This window comes from Brienomyrus brachyistius, chromosome 20 (genome assembly GCF_023856365.1).
Source record: "Brienomyrus brachyistius isolate T26 chromosome 20, BBRACH_0.4, whole genome shotgun sequence".
Lineage (NCBI taxonomy): Eukaryota > Metazoa > Chordata > Actinopteri > Osteoglossiformes > Mormyridae > Brienomyrus > Brienomyrus brachyistius.
The window spans coordinates 5752446-5779919 of NC_064552.1; the positions used below are offsets into that span (position 1 = coordinate 5752446).

Sequence of the window (27474 nt, forward strand, 5' to 3'; positions counted from 1 at the left end):
TTTTAATTCCAGGCCAGCGAGGCCCCGTCTTACCCTGAGGAAGGAGGGGAATCCCTGGCCGTAGTAGCCGACGGCGAAGTAGTCTGGCTTGGGTCTGATCACCTTGACAATGTTCTCGTAAAACTGGGCCTGCTTGCGCTGTGGGAACAGGGGCACGGGCCTGGGGTGAGCAGGCACATCCGGAAGCTGAAGTGGCACGTTGCGCCGCCACATTTACCTCCAGAGTGAGACAGCGGTGCAACAGCCAAGTGGAACCTCATAAGAGACTCATAAGTAGCAGTGGCCGCGTTTACCATCACTCAAAGCATGCATTTGTGCCCCCTGTTGGCCACAAGCAGTCACTACAACCAATAACATATATTACACTAAATATTCCTTATTTAGGAATCAAATTCTCTAACTACAATTTTATGATTCTATCCACTAGCTATTTATTTAGCTTTTGAAACATCTGAGGGGGGAAAGGGGGCCCCCCAAAATTAATTCTTGAGTGGGGGCTCCGGAAACTACGAACGGAGCCCCGGCTGTCTAGGGAGCCATCACTCACCAGCAAGGCGCTGAGCTGCTCGAAGTCGAACATCTCGTTCTCGTACTGCTCGGCCAGCTCTTTCCCCAGGATGATGGCCTCCTCCCACATCTGCTTGGCGGAAAGGACAGCGCGAACCTCGGTGTTAAATTTCCGAAAGACAGCGTGTTCTCAGCCAAAAGCCACTTTGTGTGCGACAAAGAAATGCAGACAGGGGGAAAAAAAAAAAAAAACATTCGCTTATTCCGCACTAAAGCGAAAATAAATAAAAGATGTTAAAATGCTGATGGCGGAGAGCAGATGCTCTCCGGATCGGCGCGTGCTAATGTATTCTCACAGATTCTCGAGGCTCTTCACGGGAACGAAGGTGCCGCCTAAGACGGGAGCGAATGTCAATGTTTGGCCTGCATTTGTTTATCGGATTTTTTTTTGGGAATCACATCTGTTTCCCAGCGTCGTGTGGGGGAAAAACCCCCCCATCGGAGCGGCGAACTCCAGACCTGAATTTAATTTACCTTAATACACTGTCGTCACTCCGAGGCACCTGGGTGCATCAGTTACAACTATTCCTGCAAGATGGTCTTCAAAATCACACTTATTAATAACAAGGTTATAAGAGATCGCATGACGTGAGAAGGTGGAGGAAAACAGGAACAGCCCTTGATCCGAGGTTCTATAGAGGGCCAATTTGGAAGGGGGTGGGGGGGGGGGGGTTTAAGGGAAAATTATCTAAGATGGAGTAACATGACCTCCCATCTGTATGGCAGTGGAGTCTCTCTGCCAGTGTCTGCGACGCGCTGTTCTCAGAAAAGCTGCCAGCGGCGTGGGGGCCTACTCTGGTGGTACCCCCACTCTGTCCTCAGCTCCCAGAGTGGCCCCCGGCTGGCTATGAGATGACAGCCCCCATGGGGAATCCTGGAGAGTACTGAGCCCCCCAACGGATGGGAAATCTCTTTGTAGATGGAGACATCTCTGCACTCCGCAAGCCCCCCCGCCTCCCGCAACCGCCTGTGAATCAGGAGCACGACGTCAAGGAGCCACGCGCTGTGCAGAAGGTGGGGAGAGTGTGTCTCAGATGCAGCAAAGAGAGGCTCTCGGAAAGGATCACAGAGGGCGGGGGGGTCGCATTAAAGAGCCATTCACATTCCCCGGCCCCCCCGTTTACCATGTGACTCAGGCGGGGGGGATTACAACGAGCTGCACGGGCTATGCGCACGTTCTGATTTTGGATGATGAACTTCGTCAATAAAGGCCATATTCCCCTACTTGCGGGCCTCAACCCTCCCCAGCCCTCACCCAGTGGCCCCAACACCACCAGGGCCCCCACCGACTGCACTCACCTTGCCCTTGTCGAAGTAGCTGATGATCTCTTGGTAGAGCTGCTCCTTCAGCTGTCCCTGCGTAGCCGCCTGATAGCCATCCCTCTGCGTCAAATGGGCGGCACACGGCTCCTCGGACCACTAGTGACACACCAAGGAGGCCGGCGATGAACCAATGGGAAGGCGGCCCGGCCACGCCCCCTCGCACGGGGGAAACCGCATGTACTAATCACGTGATTGTAAGGTCATGTGAACATGCGGTCAAGCACTATCTATCAATGGCAAATGTCCAGGAAGAGGTGAGGAGACCGTGGGGGGTGCTTTGGTGTCCTCGGGTGGACAGGGGGTGTCAATTTGCCCCGCAACTCTGGGGGCTTCACAGGCATTCTTCTGAACCTGGTAAACATCTCAGCAGGAGGTGCGGTGCCATGCGACGCTAAAGGGGGGATTACAAGGTCTCCTTCTGCTGAGCGCCTCTGTGCCCTGAGCCCCAGCCCACCCAGAGGACATATATCTGTACTCAAGGCGATCGGTACATGCAACAGCCCACTAAAGGAACGAAATCAATGCAAGCTCATTTCCCAGCGCACATAATTAACATTTCCATCTTTTGTGGGAGCTATGAAACGCTATAAAAGACACGGACGTGCAGAAATGAGCCGGTAATTAGGGTGGCGCGAGAAAGGCACCTCCGAAAATGAGCGGAGACTGACAGCGAGCGGTGTGGGGGAGCAGAGTTTAAAACAAGCACAGGACACGCATGTGACGCGTGATCGGAACCACCAGAGACGCATGCAGGGCTTTGCTCTGCCGTTTTTCATTTATTTTCCCACGCAGGATAAAGTCATCAATAACACTCGGGAAAACAATATTAGAAGGAGGGAGATTAAAGTGACAAACAGTATTTCTGCAGTATCCGTCACGTAACACTTCCGACGGGCCGCTTAAGTAAATCCCGCTGTGGGGAGCGGCCTTGGCGGGACTCCGTGAAGCCGGCTCGTAACGGGAAGATCACACCCCGGGTTCATTCCCAAACTGATCTAATTTTACAGTATAATGAGGCCGCACGTCTCCCTGGGAGAGGAGAGCCGTTTCCATCAAGGAATCCCGGCGCCACCGTGGACCGGAGCTAAAAATAGGCCATGCTTACGCTCCGAAGTGCTCGCTGCAGGACAGTGGGCTCCGGCAGGGAGGCAGCGAGTCAGGCCCAGCCTGCCCCCCTCCCAGCTTCCTGCTCCAGAGGGGAGGCGGTGGAGACGGACGCAGAGACTGTGGGTGTTTCGAGATCCAGGAGGGACCTTTTTATAGCAGTCTTCCCCCAAAGACATCAGAGAAAGTTAATTCTCATCAGTTCTTTCTCTCTCATATTTCAAACCCCCTTCATAATTAAGTTTTTTTTTGTATAACTTGCTCTCGTTGTTTACGATGTGGCGGTGTCCCACATCTCCATGAGCATGTCTCGGCAGGTGATGGGGCTGTGCAAAGCAGCACCCCCTCCCCCTGAAAACTCCCATCGGGAATGACAAGGGGGACGCCACAGCTGGAACGGCCCACGCACATCTGGATGTATAATTGCACCGCGCAAATACACACTGCGAACAGCAGAGGTTGCAGTGACGCTGAAGGGACGTGCATTGGTCAAGGAAGAGGATGGGATCAGCGAGAGCGGAGCGCGGGCAGTGCCGGGGACGGCCCGGCGAGGACCCCACGAGGACCCGGCGAGGGCTGACCTTTAGGAGCTTGGCGTGCAGAAGCAGCGTGTAGGCGGCCTCCGTGTAGTTGTCACACTCTCTGTGGAGGTCACACAGTTTGTACAAGTACCTGAGAGCGAGAAAGAAAAATGAAGGAGCCGAGATTCGCCTGGAATGCCAGAGAAATATCTACAGTGGCCATGCACAGTTACCGGCTGTTTTTAATAACTCCGCCCCACAGCTAGAGGTATGAGAAGCAAGACTAACACCGAGTATGTCTTGGGGTGCAACATGGTGTCAGTTCACTCCTTAGAGGGTCCCTCTGATATCACATTTAAGCTTGCAGGCGATTGCTCTACAACGGTCACCTATATTTACTAAGATCAATCACAAAAATCCAGGAGAGACTAAAACAAAGTATGAACTGCACCAGAAATAGTGGAGGATAGAGAGACATCAGCCCAGATTCCTTTAATCCAGTGGTTCCCAATCCAGTCCTGAGGGACCTGCAAACGATCCACATTTTTGCTCCCTCTCAACTCCTTGCGAGACAGTCACACTGGGGACTGATCTGGGAGGTAGCAAAAACATGAACTGTGTGGGTCCCCAAAGATCGGATTGGGAAAAAATTTTTTAGCAGTCCAATTAAAGCATCTGGGTCATGCTGAATAACTGGCCAGTCGGCAACAGTGATGGGTAATTTCCATGTCGACAGAGCAATCCTCTCTCTGAGCAGAGGCAGCCAATCACAGCTGAGTGTGAAATCCAGCCTCTCGATTCACCTGGCTGACTACAGACTAGCACCGACCATGTACTGATCAAACACATGGACACGGGCAGATTGACAGGGGCCCGTGCAAACTAAAGAGGGCACCACCCAGTGGCCGCACACAGCACAGCCGTCCAAAAGGAAATTAATGATCGTTAATGATGAAGAGATTGGGAAGTTTTCATACCTTATGTACATCTCCTCCCTTTCAATCTCTTTGTAGAAGTTCTGGAGAAAGAACAAAATGCATCACCACACATACCAAGTATTTTAACGTGATTATTGTTTAAATCTCTATTGGATTTTTGTATGGGCACATAATAGAGTAGAACAGCAAAACAGCAACATAACAGAATTAATCCAAACCTCTGGTTACTGACCAAAAATCTACTTAAAACCTCACAGCCTCCCCCCCCCACGTCTTTTATACTGATCGTAATGCCCCGAACGGCACACCAGCAGAACTCCACCTTTCTGGGCATTTCCCCGAATCAGTTATACTGCAGTACGGGAAAAAGGGGGCCATTAAACACAGATGTGAGTCCAAAAGCTCGCTCCGGGGAACAGCCTCCACAAAAGAGAATCAATGTCGACGGCCGGCGAGATGGACCTCTTACAGATCTGATTACCTTGTTGCACGGCGCTTACTGTGAGGAACAGAAAATGAATGTTGCCCAGGAACAATGGGGAATGTCCAGAGTAAGGACGAACAAATCGGGAAGGGGCACGGCTGACAAGACAGCCCAGAGGGTAGCGGGGGACGGAGGGGGAGACGGAGGCTGCCGTCAGCTCTGCTCACACACTGAGCTATACAGCAGTGGTTCTCAGCCCGGTCCTCAGGAAGCCCGAGCCAGTCCACGTTTTTGCTCCCTCCCAGCTGCCTGTACATCTCTACCATGTAGTCAGAGCCCTAAGCTGTTGGGTTCATTCATATTGGTTAGGTTTCACATGTGCTGGGCGCTGGGAGGCAGCAAAAATGTGGACTGTCTAAGCGTCTGAGGACCAAGTTGAGAGGAACAAGAGTCTTAGTCCCCTCCCCGTTATAAAGCGGCTACAACGGGTACCAATGCACCTGTAATGGTACGGATACCAGTTTGGAATCCAGGAGGCGAATATGTGGAATTTTACACACCTTTTAGTATTAAAGAGTTAATGCATAATATACAAAAGCAAAATGTAAGAAAGCTGACCAGAAGGAGGGTAAAACAAGATAGTAAACTATGGTAAACAATGTAAACCAACTGAATCTTGCCAAACGCTTCACTGCCCACATACTCATGATGGAACCAAATTCCAAGAGAAAACAGACTGTTTCGATTTTCAGATCTGACGGCGCTTAAACAACTGAAGACCTCGGGCAGGAGCACAGAGCGTCACGCACGACAGAGCCGAGTGCTCATCCGGGCGGTCGAGCAGACGCAGAGGAGTCGGCCGAGGTGTGCGCGGCTGCCGATGGCCTCTGGTCTCGGCGCCCTCACCAGCACGTTGACGGTGCAGCTCATGCGATTCTCCTTGTTCTCGTCATGCATGATGGTCCTGTAGTCCAGCAGGCGTTCCAGCAGCCTCACCACCAGCGTGACGAAGGTCTCCCCGTTCTTTGCCAGGTACTTGTGCTTGCGACAGTGTTCCTGAAGGCTGGGGAAAATGGCATGCCACGTCAACACAAATCACACATGATGCAGGAGCTCTGTTTACCGGGCTTGTGGGGGGGGGTCAGGTACACCCCTGTAGCTCATTACTACACTAATTATTCCAAGGGGCACCATGGCGCAACTATAATGATGCGGCACGCCAGCGCCCGTTCGCATCTCAGCCATTAAGTGACACTCACATCTTCTGGAAGAGGACCTTGTACTGCTCGTCACCGCGGCCGCCCTCCACCTCGTGATCCAGCTTGGTGATGATCTCGTTCTCGAACTGCAATTAGGAGGAGCGAGTGCAAATAATCGGCCGGGCTCGTTATCCATTTCATTAGCAGTGCAGCTACCCGGCGTCCGTGTCTCTGGGGCAGCGTTGCGTTTAGGTTGACGGGGATGGGATCGGCTCCGCTTCATTTTAAGGTGCCACGACCACTAGCTCTGGCTAATCTATTAATTTCCAGTTATGGTTACCCACTGGGTCAGTGAATTAGCGAGGTGGGCAGGGCGCTAGGCAACAGCCAGCTGTGATTCCCCTCCTTTGCCAAGGTGATGGGGCTGTGGTCCCTCCTCTGCTTAATGAGCCAATTAAGCACATTTGTGAAAGGGCAGTAGTGGTAAGCTGGATAAAATAAAGCATTTCATGCCCCCCAAGACGCCCCACCCACTATGTTGGTGCATCGTGCCGTATCTGGCAAGCTGTGGATTTTACATGGTGGGGGGGTGGGGGAGGTGACAGAGTAGTCTGTAACAGAAAGGAGGTCAATACAATGTAAAACCAACCACATCCGACTGCAGGGAAACCCACTAAGGCTGCCTCAGGGATACAGTGCAATCTCACAACAAAGATTCTTTCCTGCTGGCTCCGGAATGCCGAGATCCGGAATCCTGCCTTTGAGAGGAAGACGGACGGGTCCCATGGGCCGGGCCCGCGCTCAAAATTAACCGTGCGGGGCCTCGCCGACTACGGGATCCGTGCGGTAAAGGCGGCAGGGTGGAATTAATTTTACTAGATGCCACAAAGAGCATTAATGGCCTGGAATGCACTTTAACAACAGAAGGGCTTTGACCAATCAGACAGCATCTCGCATGCAGGCAGCTTAACGGGGGAAATAGGCACAGAGCAGAGCCAACTGCCAATATCATGCGGATTTAGCTTCCCTGAAGAACACTGCAGAGAGCGTGCAGCACAACCTCCAACCGCAAGGCATCGGACTGATTTCATTTCAGGGGACGTGACCCAAACAAACTGCAGCGCCAGCAGTTCCTTCTTAACCGGCTGGCTCGGGGCCCCAGGACGCTAAGGGCACGAAGGTACCGGCGACACCAACCCGCTGAAAAGTGCGGGTGAGGAGGAACTCGCACTGCATCATGTCGAAGAAGATGGGAATGGTGGCCTTGCGCAGCTCCATCTCCGGCACCAGTGTCATCTCCAGTATGGGCCCCACCATCTCCGGGATGAACTTGATCTTGTGGGGACCTGGATGAGAGCAAACCCACGACCATGAGATGGGTCATGCAGCTAGAGGGAGGCCCCCCCCACCCTGCCAACACAGGTGAAGCTGCTGACAAAACGGCGGCCCAGCCCCCCCTGTGTAATGCATGACCTTAGCCCCCCTCTCTCTGACACGTTTGTCTTTTCTTCTGTCATTTACTGGGGATGGGTGTTTTTCCTTTGCTGCAGGTACAAATATGGTTTTTTATATACACACACACACACACACACACACACACACACACACACACACACACACACACGCACACACGCTTTAGGGCTTTGACTAATTGAGAGGATAAATTAGCTTATTGCCTCAAATCCCGCGTGAGAAAGACTGATTAAAAAAAAAAAAAAAAGTAGAAAGAAGAGTAGTGGATGGACATTTTCTGATACCCTAACAGCTGATATCGATGAGGACGAGGAGACCAGGCTTACCCAGGTTGTACCACATGTCTCGGATTTCAAACCCGATCTGCCTTCTCATGTCTTGGTACCTAAAACACGGAAGAATAACGTAAGTGAATAAAAGAGCGCGGAGTGCTGAGCGCGCTGGTCAAATGCCGGGGGGGGGGGGGAGAATGGGCTCACACCATCAGCCCTGCCTGGCTTAAAAATCCTCCAGGAGCCCAGGTCACTAATCTCTGAAAAGCAGGGCAGACCCCCCACCCAGTCTGCAGTCGGCTCCCCTACGCTCTACACAGCCCAATACCAGTCAAAGGACTTTAGCTGCGCCATGCTCGGTTGAGGAGAGTAAAAAAAAAAAGAAAATAATATTAAAAGAAAGATATGTGTAAATTTAAATGACACCCCCCCCAACCTTCACTTTTATAAATGACCCCTGACCCCCTGCTCCCAATCGAGAGCCATAGTTGCATCCTGACGCCTCAGATAATTTCTGTGCCCAGAACAACACTGGGATCCGGTCAGCTGCTTTGCAAAGAGCCGTTACTAACAACGTGAGGAGCATATTAAACTTAATTTCACTGAGAGGAAGCTAACTCTGTAGTAATCTGGCCCTGAAACATGAATAATAATAATAATAATAATAATAATAATAATGGCGGACAGACAGGTGCTTTTGTGCATTCACTGACTCATGTGCATTCACAACAATCGAATTAATAATGAATTGATACGACCCCATTATGCTTCTCAGCCAATATGGCACACGATTTGACAGGAATATTAAAAGCTATCTCCTTGCCTTATTCATTTTAGCGTAATTACTCTCTGTCGTGTCCCTTTCAATAAGTGAGCTGGGTGTGTGTGTGTGTGTGTGTGGGGGGGGGGGTTCTTCTGTAAAAGGTGTCAATAACAAGCGTCTTAATGCGCTGCGATGCGCAAGATGGCCACTGGGCCTTGCTGCATGCGAGAGCCGCACTGATGCCTTGTGCTGGCTGGACCGTGTGGGCCAGGACGGGTTTGTGCTTTATATAAATAGCAGAAGGCTGACATGATGGTGACAAATTTTTGACTGACAGCTGAAGGCCGGGTGCGGCCCCCTCTGCGCATTTCCTGCACGCACACACCGGCCCTCAGCAGGATCTGGCAGAGGCCTGGCAAAAGCGGAGAGGCGGAAAAATAATGCAGCAACTTCGGTAACTAAAGCCGCATGTGGCTGGTTTTCAGGTTATGTGCAGTTATGTGCATTTTGGGGGGGGGGGGGGAACATAATTATAATGCTCACACCAACAAAGTTTACTTACACAAAAACAAATATTAAAATTAGCAACTCCGAAGTATCACAAAAATTAAAATTCCACACAGAACAAAGAAGTCCAACAGCGTAGTGGTGGGGGGGGGGGGGAGGGGGGTACAAACCCCCTCTGTGCACAGAAACGATTTCTCTTAGACGGTACTGGGGATTTCACCTTAAGCTGCAGCATGCGAGTGCGCTGCTCCGGCCAGTAAGGCGTGTAACGGTGCTGGAGGGAAAGGCAGCCTCGCAGCTGGCCGGGGGCTTCTGCTCACAGAAGTGGCGTTTATCGTGAACGGGGGTCACAGCTCCCCGCCCTGAGGCTGTACGCTAATAACGGGGGGATAAACCGGCAGAAGGTGACCCCGGCACATCTTAATCGCCGTTTTGACGGCCACTTTGAAGCTGGGCGACGGGAGGGGTGTGTGCCGCAAGCCAAGCTGAGTGGCGGAGAACCACGTTGGGTGCATGGTGGGAGGGACCTAGACCGCCGAAGGGAGGTGCATTACATGGTGACGGGTCCTTAGCGACAGGCGTCGGAGGGAAGCGGATGCACTGTACCACGACAAGGCAAAGTAGGTTGGAAAGCAGAGGCTTCAGATGAGTCAATAAGGAGGCTGGTCTGGTTCCGACGCATGGCACTGCTGCAGAATGCGACATCGCATGTGACCGCCAGCCAGCGAGGCGCAATCGGCCCCCATATATCATGACCGGCAGGGTCGTGCGGGTTGGAGTGTCCGATATGGGAGCCCCCCAAACCGAACAAAGGGGAGCAGTACCCCCAGAGCAGAAAGCCTCACACACAGCTGTAACCTTAACACACGACACGAGCGCCGCAGCAGGACTGGCACAGGCAACGGCAGCGAGTGCCCAGCGTGGAGGCCGGGAGGCGGCAGCGACGACACTCACTTGTGGAAGATCTTGGCCCGCTTGGCGCTGGAGAAGTTCTCCAGCTGCAGGGACTCCTGGGTGAGGAAGGCCACAGCCAAGTGGAAGTAGTTGTTCCAGAGCTGAGGAGAGGCAGGAGGCAAGGGGAGGGTGAAGAGGGGGGGCTTCGGAATGACAGGCACGCTTACCCATAATGCCCTGCTATTGCCTTTCACACCAGCTCTGCTTCTCTCAGTCTCTCGCGCACGCACACACACCACCCAGGTCTATTAAGAGGAAGCAGCAAATATCACAATGACTACAGGGACCCTGCTTCTACTGTGGCTGGGAACAAGGGACTAGATACACTGTCCAGCTGCATGAATGGGCAAAACAAAAACTGGCATATAAAACCATAAACTGTGTACTGTACTGTATCTCCTCTCCTGCTGAGGCTTGGCCTTATCCATACTATAGCAGGCATTCAAACGTTGGGGCCTCGGGACACCACAGCGCCCTCTGGGGACGAACTGGGGTTGGAAAATATCGGTCCCAAGGCATTTAAACCTCACATTCCTCTCTACGGTTCTCAAACAGGAAACTGGCTCCTTCAATATGATCCCTCAAGCTTCAGCTGAACTTTAGGTCACGTTTTACTGTTGGGAACGGGAACTCCATTCCGCACTCCTTGGTGACGTGTCCCATTGTCAGGGACACCAAAAGCGAGTTCCAGTTTGTGATACTGTGTTTCCCTCAGAAAAGGACGAGGGATCCTGGGTAACTACAGTGTAGAAACCAGCCGCTCCACATGCTGTATCACCATCCCAAGCCTCAATCGCTTCAACCCACCAGCAGACAAGGAGGAAAACTCCCCTAGAGACCCAGAAGAGCCACGAGGCTCTACAGGCTGCTTCCACCTGAAAGAACGTTCAGATCCATATGAAGGTGAGACAAATGTGTCTCTCACAGCTTCCCACTGATCTAATGACTAAAACCGCAAAGCATCATGTCTCCGTGAGAAACCCAGGCCGCTCGTTCTAACGGAAGCACGGGAGCAGGGGGACACCTGGAGCTTACCTGGAGCTCAAAGCTGGTCTGATCCAAGAACCTCTTGTTCAGGACGGCCGCATACTGATTGATGGCCCGCAAGAAGACTCTGGAAGACAGTTGGGGGGGGGTGGCGTCGTGAGCCGTTATCCAGCACAAAGACGAACACCCATCTCAGTCTCATTCCCCGCTTAATGTGCTGATCCAAGGATACCGAAAGTGTTTCCTGCTCGCTTCAGAGGTTCACTTCGGAAATTAAAGTTTGCCAGGCTCACCCGGGGCCCCAGAATAAGCCCGGGGAGGGTATGAATCCACGTGCGATCATGTTTATTCACCACCGCATAAGACATCCGCAGATCACATTAAAAACTCCAACAGACAGGAAGACTAAACAAACAGCGATCAAAAAAGGCTGGGAGGGGGGCAGCGGAATGCGAGAATGCCTGCGGAGGTGAACGCTATCAATAAGGCCTGCCAGAAGTCCAACCCTAAGCTACAGAAGAACTGAAGTATTGACAGAAAACAAGTGATGGCACATGGCGCTCGCCTGACATCAGCATCTTCGATGCGTCCACGAGTGGTGCAGGAAACCACAGCCTCACCTTAACTGCGTTTACCGCCTCCCTAAACACAGGGGCCAGAGAGCGTTACACGCCAAGTGGAACACACTTAATTAACTCCTAAACAATGTGTTGCAGTCGACCCAGGCTTCCTTAAAACAGCCGCTTTAGCGCAAAGGGCATCTACGCAGTGATTTCGAATAAGACACAGATAATAAACTTAATTGCCGCTCTGACAGTGGGCAGGCATTAACTAAGTGATGAATGAGTTTGGACCACGACTCTGATTAAGCAGGTAGTGGGGGTGGGGCGTGCACTGATGAGCAGGCTTTTTGATTTGTCGCCGGCAAAGCCTGCTTACGCCCTAATGGTGGAGAGCCAAAACCCAGGCATTGATTTTCTCTCGTGATGTTTAGCGTGGCTTAACTCATACACACCTGTGGAAGCATACAGGACAGATAATCAGATGCGTGGGTAATGTCTCTGTTCAAAAGGTACCTTCTTAATTAGTTTGTGATAACACATCGCCCGAAAGCCCCATATTGGGGGGGACACTGGGAGCACACCTGGATGCAGCAGTCATGTTAAGCAAACAGCAAGGCGCAGAATGGTGCGTTGTATTTACTGACTGAGATCACGGCGTTTACGAACAACCTCTGGAAAGGTCCTGAGTACCACGACAATAAACATGCTGGAAGAAAGCGCTGTGCTCAGCCCACAGATTTAGCGACGGCACCCGAATGCCCCGCCTAGGAATCAGACAGGGGCACGTGGCCCCCTCTGCCGGCTAATGCCTCTAAAACGCTCCCACGGGACATTACCCATCTTACAGCCAGGATGCAGCCTGGCAGCACATCGTAAACAGGGACGGGCTGGGGTGACCCCGAAGGGGCTGAGATGCAAGCAAGCAAGGGTCTCGAGAAGGTTTACTTCGGCAATGAGAGGAGATTTAACAGGACTGCTCCAGCCCAAAGCAGTTCTGTGATCGTTTAATAGGGTCTCGACGATGCAGTGACAGGCGACCTGCGTTAAGTCGCATCAGGCATCAAGCCTGCCACTAGGGTGTATGGCCCCATTGTAGCAGGCTGGGTGTCCCTGGGCCCCTGGAGCCTTCGGACATGATGGCTACGGGGATTGATGTGAGACATGTTGGCTCTGAAGGCGCTGCAGATACCTGGCAGATTAAAGCAGATGGAAAAAGTCCTCCTGCCAAAGAAACACCCGCAGTGAGTTTTGTTCTGAGAGACAAAACCTGCCTCGCCGGGGGTGGGGGCAGAGATGGTGTAGCGCCTGCCCCACCCGCCAGGCCAAATACAGCAAACACAGATGGTGGTAATGAGTGATTTGGCGATCAAAAGAAAGCCTGCAAGGAAAAAAAAAATACAAAAGATGAGTGAAGACGAGGTATATCAAGTGGGAGGGTGAAGGGGCGTGGACATCTCAGCTCCTGAGTCGATGCATGCCAGCGACAGCCATATGCAGAGCGCGATTAGCGGAGCAGGCTAATCAAACGATGGCGAGGCAGACCCAAGCACCCAGGGACAGGCAGCTTCAGATAGCGTTTGAAGCAGGACGCGATTTCTTTAATAAAAACCCCATTATGGAAATGTATTTGGAGCATACTGAGGTGATGGGCACCTTGGCATTCTGGGTAATCGTCATGCAGGAGGCCTCCAGTCACTTTTCAGCCGCCTCATAGCTGCGTGCACACTTTTCATACTCCGCGCTTCCGTGAGAGTTTGCGCTAAGGGTCATGCTAGCTGAATTATTAACCGGCTTCTCATGGGGCGAGTAAGGCAACAACCTGTGTTTGAGGTTAGAGGTCAATACTTCAGTGCTAATGCTTTTAATGGCAGGGGGGTGGGGGGCTTTTCTGGTGCAATGCGGCTGGGATATCCGTTATTTCCGTGTTATTCCAGTGGATTATGGGAAGACCGCCTCCCATCAGCTTGGGGAGGCTCCTACCCTGAACGATACACTCCCTGCAACATTAATCACCGGAATCGTGTAACATTTATATGAATATTTAATACTGATTTAGTACAGAATATTGATAACCCCACAAGAGAGACTGACGCGCCTTTGGTTACCTACTGCACGGCTCTATATGACACATCCCACACACTTTCAGGTGAAAACACGACTGGCACACATTGTACTACACCAACTTACCTTTTTATACCTTATTTTTTTTTTTAATAATGGGAAAAATGAGTAGACTCATAGTCTACAGTCTCGTAGTGCTAATATAACTTGAGGCTTGCTGTACGGGCAGGGCATGTACACGTTCATCAGTCTCTTTCTGCCACATCACACTCATCTTTGCAGCTGAAAGCCTTACAACAAAGAAAATCATGAGACAATTTTCATTCTGATTGGATGCGACACGACATCAGTTTCGGCGATTGAGCGGAAAAGCGGCACGGATCCTATATTTCGTCCTGTTCCTCATGCGCGGCCAGTCGGCGGAATGACCCAAGTATGGAACAACAATAACAGGTGCTGATCGCGCTGCTGGTCGCCAGCATTCCCGGCTCCTGCTCTATCTATTTGCATCAGAAACTGCTTCCCTCCTCGCACCAAGCTACGCATGTTTAATTGTGACCTTGACCTGACTGCTGACCCGTGTGTTTCAAAGCAATTTTCTCCCATTGGACCGTTCCGGAACATTCCCCCTCATCTCCCACGTGAGCACCTTACGGTGAATACAAATGAGCCGGAAGGCAAAGCTGCATAACTCCGACTACCGCCATGACGGTGTCTTTAGGGGTGGGGATTCCAGCACCTCTCCGCCCGGGACAGGAGCGGACCAGACCAGACCGGACCGGACCGGACCACCAGCCACTCACCTCTTGGTGCATCACCTGCTGATCCGATTAAAGGGATCTGCAGATTTCCCAGGTGCCTGTCAGTCAAATAGATTGGGCCGGAGGCAAAACACTTGATAAGAGGGGGTGTTTTAAGGGAAGGTTTAGGGTCCACTTGGGGGGGGGGGGGGGGGGGTTTGGATTGAGCGCGAAGTCTACAGGGTCTGTGGTCACATGATGGCACCCAGATGGACCTGGGGGTCCGAAGCAGTGGTATACAAGCCCAGAAAAGCTTCTTACCAAGATCAAGGTGGGGGGGGGATAAGCCTGATTTAAATGTGTTCCCTTGGAAGGCTATAATTTGTATTCTACATCTCCAGTGCCGTGGTCCATTAGGCTTTCTGCATCCATGCACGGACTCATGCAAGCTTTCTTGCAGGGCTGCAGTGGAGGCCGGCGACATTCCGACAGCCTCCCTGGGTAGTGCTTGAGTTTCGCAGAGAATTCCCGCTCAAACAGACTCACTCACAGGCTTCAAGTTTCCATACTCCTTGCCAGCAGGGAGCAAGCAGAGCTGCTCGAGACGGGAAGGATGGGAAGTTCTCGGGAGGTGCGGGGGAGGGGGGCGGAGGGCACAAGGCGGTAACAAGAAGAAAGGAACGCCATGGGACATTAAACAAAAGGATGGGGGTCTTTAAACGTAATGTAGTTATTCAAAGATCATCGCAACCAGCCAGAAAGACCTATTTTTAAATTTGCGGTTATCTTGTACAATTGAAGTTCATGCATGCAACATTTCAATACACAGAGAAACACTCCGGAGGATTTGGAGCCACTGTTTAAAGGGTTCTGCAATGCTGAGGGACTCAGAAGCTGTCAGGCAGCCCCCATCTTGGTTGGGAGCATGGGGGGGGCTGTGTGGAACGGCATTTAAACCAATTGATCTGGCAGAGATATAAGAAACAGGCTTCAGGGGCACCGGAGAAGACAAGAGGCAAGGAGCGGATGGATCTTAATGAGAAGATGGGCAGATTGCAGAAGCAGAGCGGCACCAGGGGAATGGCTGATCAGAGTCGGCAGGTTTCTAAAAACGCCCGGGCGCTCGCCCCCTTGGACTCGCCGCCGATAATGGCCCTGGGGAGGGAGGCGTCCTCACTGGGACAGGACTCCCCATTCTGCACTGCCCCACCATCCATCCCGCCCCTAACACATCAGATCCTCAGGCTTGAAGTCTGGCTCTGAAGGTGGTTAATAAGCGCCATGTAGTCCTGCTTTTTCCCTGCACACCACATTCCATTCAAATTATTTATATAGTGCATTTTCACAATATTACATTGTCTCAAAGCGCTTTACATTGTCCCTGACCAAAGTCCCCTGAGATCAAGCCAGGTGGCAGCGGGCAGAAAAACTTTAGGAGGAACCAGACTCATAGGGGGAGCCTAACCGCCTGGGCCGGGAATGGAAGTTCTGATTTATAAAGTAAAACTGTGGATAGTCCAGGAATCAATGCAGAAGATGCATCCACACCTGAATCATAAATCTGTCCCGAAGTCACTCAGACTCACTTGAAGACAAGATGGACTCTAAATACTGAGGCCATTAAATGGCAACTTTCAATGGCAGACAGACTCACCTCCCAGAAGGCGGGGTCTTTCCGGCAGATCTGATAATGCAGAACCACAGCCTGTTGCTGATCGTTGGCACGCGACAGCAGGGCTGCTCGGGTTGCTGTTAGTGTCCCGGCTCTTCAGCGTCAAGCACACACGAGCAGGGGCACATGGCAGCTCGTTACGGGACAGCGGTAAATCACAGTAAAGAAAGGCCGGGCCATTAAGCTCATGCAAACAAGCCTGGCCGTACGTCACCACCGCTGCCGTCAGCCACTTAACCGGGAAATGAAGCGGAAACCGAACCCAAACAATGATGACAATGAGGCAAGATCTCTTCTCTTTTTTTAAACACCTTGTAATTGGGCTAGAGCCGCATTTCACTTTAATGGCTACCTGACAAGCAGGGTCGTAATGGACAAGGGGCCGGCCCACATCGCCAGGCGGGGGCAGAATTAAAGGAGGGAAGAAACAGCGGCAAACACTTTGGGACACAAGCAGGCTTTACCGCAGAGACCCAGGGGCAAAACAAAAAAAAATAAAATAAATGATATTGATTAAAGTTTTGATATGACAGGGAGAGGAAGTTGGCCGGGTCACACCCCCGCAAGCGATACCATCTTAAAGCCCTAAGCGTCCACTTTAAGGAGCAGCAGGACTTAACCAAACAGCATGTACATTATGAGAGATATGAGCTAAAATAATGTCCTCTATAGAGGACAAAAAAAGAACTGCAGGATCTCAGGAGAATAAACAGACAGCAGAGGGAAAACAAGATGAAACAGGACATGAGGCACAAGGGCACCAGTTAAATCCCACTGGATGCTGTTCCTGCACCCGCCTGCTATAGTTTAAAACAGCGATTCTCATCCCAGTCCGTGAGGACTACTAGCCGGTCTGCATTTATGCTCCTTCCCAGCTTCCCGCCAATCAGGAACAGCGAATACCTGGTACAGGTGTGTGGGGGGGGGGGCTGCGAAGGAGCAAAAACGTAGCCAAACTGGGGGTCCCAAAGGACAGGATTGAGAAGCACCGCTTTGAAAGACAGCTAATTAAGATAAAATCCAGCCATCTAAATCCCGGCAGCACGTACCTTAACTACCCCAACACGTTAATCTCGATGTAAGTCATATCAAACTGACCGCCCCCGTTAATTACCCATAAACAGGATTAATCTCTCGCACTCGGTGGCATCAGCGCAGGTGAGCGCCGTTGCCCGCGGCGCCGAGGCTGAACAGACCCGCCTGTGGCCCCTCCGTGCAGCATTAGTAAGACGCTCGCTTTCACGAGCCCTCACTCCCGGAGCGTGTGACACGCTTAGCGGCTTAGCGGAGGAGAATGACTGCTTTCTTATGCGCGCAGTGAGCTTTAATTAAGCTTCTGATGGATGGAGGGAGAGAAAGAGGCGTAATTGAGTTGCCACTTTAGCTTTTTTGTGCAAAAATTACAATACAGACCATCTGTACTAACGTGCAAATACCAATGGGAGGGAGCTGAGCTGAGCTTCAGGCTTTACTGCGTGATCTCAGAGAGGCAGGTTTTCTGCGGTCTGTACCTGCATCCCTCTGATAGAGGCAGGCCCTCCCGCAGTCTGTACCTGCATCCCTCTGATAGAGGCAGGCCCTCCCGCAGTCTGTACCTGCATCCCTCTGATAGAGGCAGGCCCTCCCGCAGTCTGTACCTGCATCCCTCTGATAGAGGCAGGCCCTCCCGCAGTCTGTACCTGCATCCCTCTGATAGAGGCAGGCCCTCCCGCAGTCTGTACCTGCATGTTCAGGGAGGCAGGTTTCCTGCAACTGTACCCACACATTCTCAGAGAGGCAGGCTTCCAGCGGTCTGCACCTTCTGAGAGAGGCAGGCCCTGCCAGTCAGTACCTGCACATTCTCAGAGAGGCAGGCTTCCAGCGGTCTATACCTGCACCCTCTAATAAAAGCAGGCTGTCCTAAAGTCTGTATCCACACACTTTCAGAGATGCAGGCGTCCTGCGGTCTGCACCTTCTGATAGAGGCAGGCCCTGCCACAGTCAGTACCTGCACACTCAGAGAGGCAGGCTTTGCGTGGTCTGTACCCGCACCCTCTGATAAAGGCAGGCCATCCTGTAGTCCGTACCCACACACTTCCAGATAAACAAGCCTCCCACGTACTGTACCTGCACACTCTCAGAGGCAGACCTCCTATGGTCTGCACTTGCACCCTCTGATAGAGGCAGGCCTCCTGCAGTCTGTACCCGCACACTCTCAGTGAGGCAGGCCTCCTGCAGTCTGTACCCACACGCTCTCAGAAAGGCAGGTCCCCAGCAGTTTGTACCTGCATGCTTTTATAGAGGCAGGCCTCTCACAGTCTGCACCTGCACTTGCTGCCAAGAAGCTCTATCACATCCCTTGGATGTAAGGCACATTCACACAGGGTAATTAAAGGCAGACGTGAACTTTCAGAATGACACCAGCAAGAGAAACTACTGATTAATTGCTCCCACCATGACGCACTTGATTCAGGCTTTAACCAGTCATACTCGTCACATGATAGTCACCTTCCCCCTTACTGCTGGTGTTTAAATCCCAGGTAAAGGAACTGGAAACATTTCTCAGATGTAAACTACTGCACTCAGACCAACAGGAAAGTGAAGCAATCGAATCCGAATGTTAAGATGCCATTTTCAAGAAGAATAATTACTTGCAGTTGGAGGCAGGAAATAATCTGTGAAACACTCATATAACAGGAAGCATCATAAAAGCACCAATCACTGTAAAGTGTGTCACACATTACGGCTGTGTTTTAAACAGGGATTGTATAGGAGAGATCAAGAATTTAATCAAGATCAAGATCAATGGTTTGTATCTCACGAAGCAAAAACAACATACATTGCTGAACTGGGAAGAACTGTACTCATCGAGGTCAGAGGGCAACCTGCCTGAATGAGAGGAATCCAAATTGCTCAGCATAACCCGCGGCAAAGCTCCGTGGTACGCGTGACTTACATAGATAAATGAACCAATCAGATTGCTGAATGCTTTGGGCTGGTGAGATCACCAGACACATGCTCCGAAAACTCACTGCATGGTTCATCAGGTCCACCACCCTCAAATCTCTCCTCACCCCCTATCTCTCCTACCGCTTTCCCTCTGACACATATCCCATTCACTTAAAAGTTGCCTTTATCCAAAGTGATGTACAATTAAGAAATGGAAGGTCAGTCTCTGGAGTGACTGGGGGGTTAAGGGCCTTGCTCAGTGGCCAAACGGTGAATCCACTCTCTTGACCAAGGGATTATGAACTGGCAACCGTCTAATCAGTGTCCAAACCCACGGAACCACATGCCAACTCCACACAGATACATAATATCTGCGGAAAAATTCTCTGAGTCCTCTGTGCCACTGTCCACCCTGCCATTGCATCTGCATGCGGCTTGCATCAATACGCAACCTGTCCACCCCTTATGAAGAAAACATGGATCCCCATGGCTCCAATTAGTTAGGTGGGGGGAGGGCTGCATATAATAGGTGACTGTGCAGGTGGCGCAGGCTGCAGAGCATTACCAGCTCCGTATACACACTACTTGCTGGCCCTAAACCATCATCTGAGGTCATTAAGCCGCATTACAGGAACATGATGCAAGCCATTTACTTAGACGTTCAGCCCACTCTGGGATTAACGGCACACTTGCATTCCCACGCAGCCGCATCCCATCGGGATACACAAACATATCACAGACAGCAAATGACTCACGCGGCAAAATGGACCCCAAGAACGGATGGCGTTCGGCCAATAGCTTGAAGAGGATGAAAGTCGCATGACGTGAGGAGGCGACAAAAGTGGGGAGGCAGCACAAGACTAGAGGGGCAAAATGCAAGAGTTACTGCGGCTTGTGTTCCATAAGCGAAGCCATCTCAAATAACTTCCAGATGCCACACGGTCACAGGATCCCCTGACTATGATGTCCAAGTCGTAGCCGTCTTTAAAAGGGGGCGGGGGGCAGACAGTTTTATGAAGCTGACCCGAATGTTCAGTTCAAAAGGGACGGAGGCCAAGGTGCCTCGGCCTGCTAGAGTCTACATGTGCACAGGCACAGAGTAAATTCCGGCGCAGCCTTTGGTCAGGAGCGGCTCGGGTCCCGGGTTTGTCCTGAAGGACGGTGATGTCACTCAGAGCTGCGGCCGCAAGCCGATTCACATCCTGTTGATGGTGCAAAGCGCAGAGAAGTCTGAGGACGGCTCCTCTACGGTCAGCAGCCACAGGGGCGGGCTGTAGTTAATGCCACCAGGGGAGTTTTACAATAATAACAACCCACATGTCTGGGGGAGTCTCTCCTAATGGGTGGTCAGTGGTATCCTTCTGTAATGAACCAATCGGGTTACAGCACAAATAAGGGACATAAATCACAGAAACATGGATCACAGATAAGGGAGCACTAACTGCAAACAGAGCCTTCTTACCGTTTAACAACAACGTAATAAACACAATGCAGTTGCCAGCCATCACTAGGGGGCGCTAAGACGTCAGTCACGATGAGATGGGCATGGGGGCGCTTGGGTTGAGTGGTTAGACGGGGCTGGCAACGGGAGTTCAGCAGTTAACGAGCTTTGGGAATTCTCCTCCGGAAACCCCATTCGTCAAAATTATGGCGATGACGCGCCCCAAGCGGAATGCTGTAAGCGTTTAAATGGCGGTAAGAGAGTGCAAATAGCTTCAGCGGCATGCGGAGATATACCGTACTGCTCCATGGGGGTCGACGCCCTCCTGTTATCCCCCCTAGACACGGTCCAAAAACACAAATCGGTTCCCCAGGATGTCGACGGCAATTTGTTGGTAATACTAACTGCTAATAGCATGAGGGTGTCATTTAAAAACAAGAGACAACCTATAAACATCCCGAAACACATGCTTATACTGCTCTGCAACGAAAAACTCGTCTCTCCGGTCAGAAGCAAAAAAAAAATAATAATAAAAAAAAATAAATAAATGCTAATTTGAATGTGTGGCTAAAACCACAAATGCTACAGGCATGAAGCTAAAGATCAAAGCCCCACAGGCCACTGGGGGCAGGGATAGCAGCCATTTGCAGGACTATTAAACAGTTTGCATTAACTACAGTCTCAAGGAAACAAATCAAGCTGTAACTGGCGTTGAAAGATTACGTTAATGGGACAGGTCCAAGTGAAGCGTGATGGGTAGGCAAGCAGGACCAGGCACAGACCGTCAGCCCAACACAGACCCGACCCAACACCCCAAAGAGAAGGAGCTCTCCGCTGTGATGCTCATCCAAGTAAGCATCCAATTAAAGTAATTCATTTTTTTTAAATCCAAACGATAAATAACAGGTTATAAATGCATCAGAAGTACACTCAGGAAAGATCTGCAAATGATGCAAAATAATTCCTATAGCAGGAATGGAAGCGCGTCCCGTGGAAAACCCGCGAGTGGTAATTGAAGGATGCAGCACATTCCTGCAGACAGATACACTGATTATTAGGCTGTCAATCAGCCGAATACGCAGACGTGTGCTCACGCACGCATGCACACGCGCAACGATTAATTAAACTGATCAGTGGACTACAGTGCCCCCCCCCACCACCCAGCCCAAACACACCACACCATAATCCCACCACCATCACACTTCTGTGTTAATGAATGCTTCTATTCTGAATAAGCCTACCACTTCCTACCATCTCAGACTCAGCACAGTTAATTACAAAATCTTTAAAGGATCTCTCGTTTTAGAAAACCATCATCTGTATTCATATATTCATACACAAATACCCCTTCTTCCTTCAGATAATTATTCTGTATGCATTCACAGACAGGTAATGCAGTCCCTCTCTCTTTTGCTGTGGCGAACAAAGGGTAGCTACTCATACACTCTCCTCCTCAAACCTCCACATGGACACAGCCCCACACGCCTATACAAGCCGGACCAAGTTCTGAGGTCCAGCCGCCACTCTCCCATTAAATGAGAACCATGACTCTGTGGTTCCGTGGTCAGGGAAGCAGCCTCTGATCAAACACGGCGGTCAGTCAAAGGTACATGTGCATCACGGCTCAGAGAGGGTTTGTGTCAGTCTCTACTGCGCCAGCTCTATCTTTGCAAGCGACACTGGCTGACTGCAAACTATCAGCAGCTTCGTATTAATAACAGGCTCCCTGTATCATAGCAGACCTGATGATGTCATGTTTTAATACTCATAGCACAGGAGGCCAGGCAATAAAGTCAGCACAAACGGCCTTGAGCCACCAAAACAGCTCCAGGGATATTTACAGGTGTCCTGTTTCACATGGTCTCCTCAAAGTCCCTTGTTCCTGTTACCTAAAAAGGAGCCTCTCATGTTGTGCAGGCTAATTAAAGAGAAGAAACTAAATCTAAAACTAAATTGCGCAAGGACTCCCCGCGTAGAAATATTCAGACGCAGAACGTTCAGGCACAACTTAGTAGGATTTTGTGTAATGGATATAAAATGGATTGTAACAGCGCTAGTGTTCAGTGTCTGGAAAACAAGTAGACCGGGGGGTGGGGGGGGCGAGGGTGGGGGAACACACCTATCTACACCCCCATGATCCCAGCAGCAGCGGGTGAAGCTTTGGACAAACACTGAAGAGTGAATCTCGGGCAGGTGAGATATGCTGTACCCACGAAAGGACAAAGCACGCACACGCACGCAGACACACGCACACGCACGCAGACACGCAGACACGCACACGCACAGACACACGCACACGCACACGCACAGACACACGCACACGCACAGACACACGCACACGCACACGCACGCAGACACGCACAGACACACGCACACGCACACGCACGCAGACACACACACACGCACAGACACACACACACGCACAGACACACACGCACGCAGACACGCACAGACACACGCACACGCACGCGCACGCAGACACGCACAGACACACGCACGCGCACGCAGACACGCACAGACACACGCACACGCACGCGCACGCAGACACACGCACACGCACAGACACACGCACACGCACACGCACGCAGACACGCACAGACACACGCACACGCACACGCACGCAGACACGCACAGACACACGCACGCGCACGCAGACACGCACAGACACACGCACGCACACGCAGACACACACACACGCACACGCACACGCACGCAGACACGCACAGACACACGCACACGCACGCGCACGCAGACACACACACACGCACAGACACACGCACACGCACACGCACGCAGACACGCACAGACACACGCACACGCACGCGCACGCAGACACACACACACGCACAGACACACGCACACGCACGCGCACGCAGACGCAGACACACACACACGCACAGACACACGCACACATACAGTTGTCATACAGTTCTGCACATGCAGACACACAACGTACAACTGCGTGATCAAGAGCAGCATTAACCAACCAACAGCAGAAAATCCCATCATAAATATAACACCGTACGTGTCTCTGTACCTCCGGCTGAAACGTCAAGCTGTCTGAACTGAATGGCCAGACAAACAGGAACATCTTCATCGCTTCCCAACATCACATCTCCACAGCTTATGACTCATCACACGGTGGTAATGTCAGACGTGGAAGATCTCAGTTTCCCACCTCTGGCACCAGGGCGTCTGCGTGAGAGAACTGACCCTTGCGGTGCCTGACCGTCGATCCTCAGCCAATCTGCCGGTCACACCACCCCCCACTCCCCCAGATGGTCTGGGCTCCCCAATGGTGCCCTTATCACCCCTGCCCCCCCCATCCCAGAGACACAAAAGGAGCCTTGGCCATTTGTTATTGTGAGCTAATTGGCTGCCACCAGGCTGAGCAGATGACAAGGGGCAGAGACGCAGGTCAAGACACCTGCCAGAATATCCCCCCCCAGTCAACATGCTGTGAAGCACCCCCACAGCTCCTCAGACAAACCCAATAGAGGATTGCCATGCAGAGTGCCCCCTGCTGTTTGACAGGTGAAAGACAAACACACAAGAGGAGGACAAAGTGAAGAACCTGGGTGATACTGTGTTTGACCCATTTCCTGCTCCAGGAAGGCCAAGGCCACTCACGGCCAGTTCTAGACATGGGGCGCGCCAGGCCAAACGGGTGGCCCGAGGCCCCTGCGGAGCTCCAGAACCGCCGGTTCTCCGAATTCCAATACCAAATCACCCAGTTCCGCGCAGCTCGCAGATGCTCTTTCCAATGCGCATATAGAGGGGTATTACAGCCAAACAAATGCTGTGTCGCCCCCCCCAGCAGAAATTACACACAGAGGACAGAATTTGGGGCCTCTCTATACACCTGCCTAGGTGCATTACACTTTTAGCCGTATAATAATCGTGCACTAATTCACTTAAAAGGTTCTTGCACACTTGAAATAATCCCAAACCGCCTAGAAGCTTCATACACACATCAACAGAACAAATCTGGCAGCTTTGAGCCTATGAATGAATGCACAGAGCAGGAGCTTCCTTCAGAGAGTGAGGGAGCCGGGGGCTGTGCGTGACAGAGGGGGGGTCGCGGCCCTGGCCCCGCCGCCCCCCCCCCCCAACCGCCACACTTGGAGGCTGGAACGGCTGCCAGCCGGCGAAGGAAGAGCACTGTGAGTGATGGCGGTGGACGCGGTGCGGGAGAACGTGCTGGAATCATGAGGGCGGGAGCGTCGCAGCGTGCCACCCGTCTGTCGTTTCTAGGCAACGTGAAGGCATGGGGGGGGGGGGGGGGGAGTGCAGGGCAAAAGAGGGCCCACACTTACTTGTTCTGCATGGTGTTCATTATCACCCAGTCAGCGGGGTAAACGTTCTTGCCGATGAGATCCTTGAACATGATGAAGGTCTCCATCAGGAAGTCCTGCAGTAGAAATGAGGGGTTTCAGATGATGACGGTGGCTGATCTCAGAGCCTGGACTGGGTAATGGGTTTATTCGGAGGGAATCAGCAGGAGCAAGCCCCTGCGGGAGGATCTAGTCTCTTTACATATTTACACCCTGGCAAAACATGATGTACACTCGAGAAAGCAGAGTGAGACGATCTTTGGTGTAACTGGGTGCCAAAGGCCTTGGATCAAGGGCCCAACGGTGACATCACTATGCCGACCCTGGCATTTAAAATCGGCGGCCTTCCGATCCGTGAAACACCGGCTCACAAAACAGAGCAGAACAGCGAAATTCCCCCGTCAGCATGGTAATCACCTGCACTGTTCCGCTGCACAGACGCCAGTCTGGCTACTTTAGGTACGCCAATCAGGAAAAGCCCAGTTCTGGGGGCCCTAGCATCCCTGCAGCCCCTGACCAGAAAAGACCTAGCTGTAGAACAGCTACAGCCACAGAAGCTAGGGGTTCGAGCATCTTAACGAAAGCCCGGTATGCCCTGACCCAGCCAGCACTGTGACGGTGATGAGCCTGCGAGTGTGGAGCTCACACCAAGGCCTCAGCGGGCTGCATGCTTAATGTGATGATGTAACTGTTTCATTAAAGTGGGGGTGCTGCCATGGGACTGGTTGACAACACAAAAATGAGGTAAGAATGAAGAATGACTGATCCTTACTCTGAACCAATCAGATTGTAGAGGAGGTGGGTCAAATCAACCAGAGGAGACAGATCCAACCAATCAGATGTCTTGGCCCCGCCTCCTATAGTTGCTTGGACCCACCTCCTCTACAATATGATTGATTCAGAGATAACTAATCATTGTTCATTCTGTCCTCAGAATATTTTCATGCAAGTAACAGCAGAAAATCCCATAGCCAACTGAGTGATTTACAGCATGGGTTGCTGATCCAGAGGGGAGCAAGAGAGGCAACAGCGCGGGACGCCGGCTCGCTCACCACCACGTCCGTCCTCATCTTGCCGAAGGCGCCGATCAGGTGCGTGTAGTGGTAATCCTCCATCTGCCGCAGCATTGCTGTCATACAGGCCACGAAGCTGCCCTAGGGGACAGGGACGAGAATGGAGGGGGGAGGGGAAGAACAGACAAACAAATGCTGTAACTAAAATCAATAACTCTGCTCGACATCGGTGCCATGGCCCCAAAGGAACAGACTGCGTCAAAGCAGACAGGAAGAGTGGCGGATCAGCGGCCCCTCGTTCGGACTCACTTGGAGGGTGTATGTGGCCTTCACGTTTCTTCGATTTAATACATACTACAAGAGGGTGCCTCTCTTTAATGGCGGGTACCGTGTGCCAAGTGGGGTGATTAAAGGTGGCAGGGTGAAAAAAGAAAGAAAAAAAGAAAGGAAAAAAAAAAACAACCAGGAAATGTATCCCGTGGTTTGAACCAGCATCTGATAATCACTAATAGCTGGAAACTTACTGTAATTTAATGGGACAGAAACAGACTCCCGTGGCCTCGGCCCATGTGGGCGTCATGGCAGCTACGGCGTAATAATGGGAAGGAAGGATGGCGACATAAACCAATCGGACGCGTGGAAGGGGACAATACAGGACAGCAGCCGAGCATGCACACTGGAATCACGAGTGCCCCTGCAAACGTGTCAGCAAACGGACTCAGTAGCAGTGCGAACTGAGCACAATCAAAAAAAAAACATTACCAAAGCTTATTTCTTAAAGAAGCCATCATATCAATGGTGAATACAGGGAGCGGGACGACAGGGGCACTGAAAGCTGATTGGCCCCCCGGAGGGTGCCCTCCCCTGTCACTCATAATTCACAACTATCATTGGCTAATGGTAAGATTGGCTCTTTTAATTTAAAAAATGCTTTTTCATTTGACCAGGGGAGCGTGTGGAGCCAAAAGCGTTATTAGTATTAATTGATTAATTGTGTTGGTGATTTAAGACAACAGTCTGCATGCACCTTAAATGCTAGCAAGCCAGGCTAAAAGCCCTTCCAATTTATGCGGGAAAAGGTCACTGCATCACACTGCCCTGTCATTATATTCAGATTTACTATTTGCCAAGAAGCACCTTTCCCTCAAAACAACATTTATCCAAGGCAGCACAACTGGCAGATTAATATGCACCCCCTGCCCCCCCCCCCCCCATCACCAGACCCAGGATTTGCACCTGTAACCCCAGAATCACTAGCCAAAATTCTTCCAGCTAAAACAGGTCAGTGCAGCACAAACTGGTAACTGTTGTGTGAGAAGGCACTGTGTGGCGCGGACATTCGTTTCTGGAGATGTGACCACCAGACACGATCCACACAGCTTGCTGAAAACCCCGAGTTGTCTGAAAATCGCCACAAATCCTCCCAATTACGGCACACGGGGAGCGCAAAAACTGCCTGGCGGAGAGAAGAGGGGGAAACAGGACACAAGACAAGGCGGCGGAGTCTCTATTCGGAGCAGTAATCTGAACCGGCATGGGAAGCGGCAGCTCCGAAGGAACAATGACCTGGCGCTGGTCTCTCTCAGCCGCGTCCTTATCTGATGCCAGCTTCTTTGGGAAAGACGAATCGTAACTGGGGATGAGCTGCATGCATGCCGCTCGCAGAGCTAAAGCTCGCTAAAGTTTGGAT

General features: G+C 51.6%; 1 protein-coding gene across 2 annotated transcripts in view; it reads right to left on the reverse strand.

Moving 5' to 3' along the window:
* The window catches only part of dock1 (dedicator of cytokinesis 1), a 132616-nt gene that overhangs the window by 20020 nt on the left and 85122 nt on the right, over positions 1-27474 (reverse strand). For both annotated transcript variants that reach the window (XM_048986657.1, XM_048986656.1), the window contains 13 exons: positions 25824-25925; positions 24754-24848; positions 11081-11159; positions 10046-10146; positions 7876-7934; positions 7274-7422; positions 6137-6222; positions 5784-5940; positions 4493-4533; positions 3576-3666; positions 1867-1986; positions 548-637; positions 34-138 (listed from right to left, as the gene is read on the reverse strand). In XM_048986657.1, the coding sequence (XP_048842614.1) occupies positions 34-138; positions 548-637; positions 1867-1986; positions 3576-3666; positions 4493-4533; positions 5784-5940; positions 6137-6222; positions 7274-7422; positions 7876-7934; positions 10046-10146; positions 11081-11159; positions 24754-24848; positions 25824-25925 (1275 nt within the window). The remainder of the gene's footprint in view (positions 1-33; positions 139-547; positions 638-1866; positions 1987-3575; positions 3667-4492; positions 4534-5783; positions 5941-6136; positions 6223-7273; positions 7423-7875; positions 7935-10045; positions 10147-11080; positions 11160-24753; positions 24849-25823; positions 25926-27474) is intronic.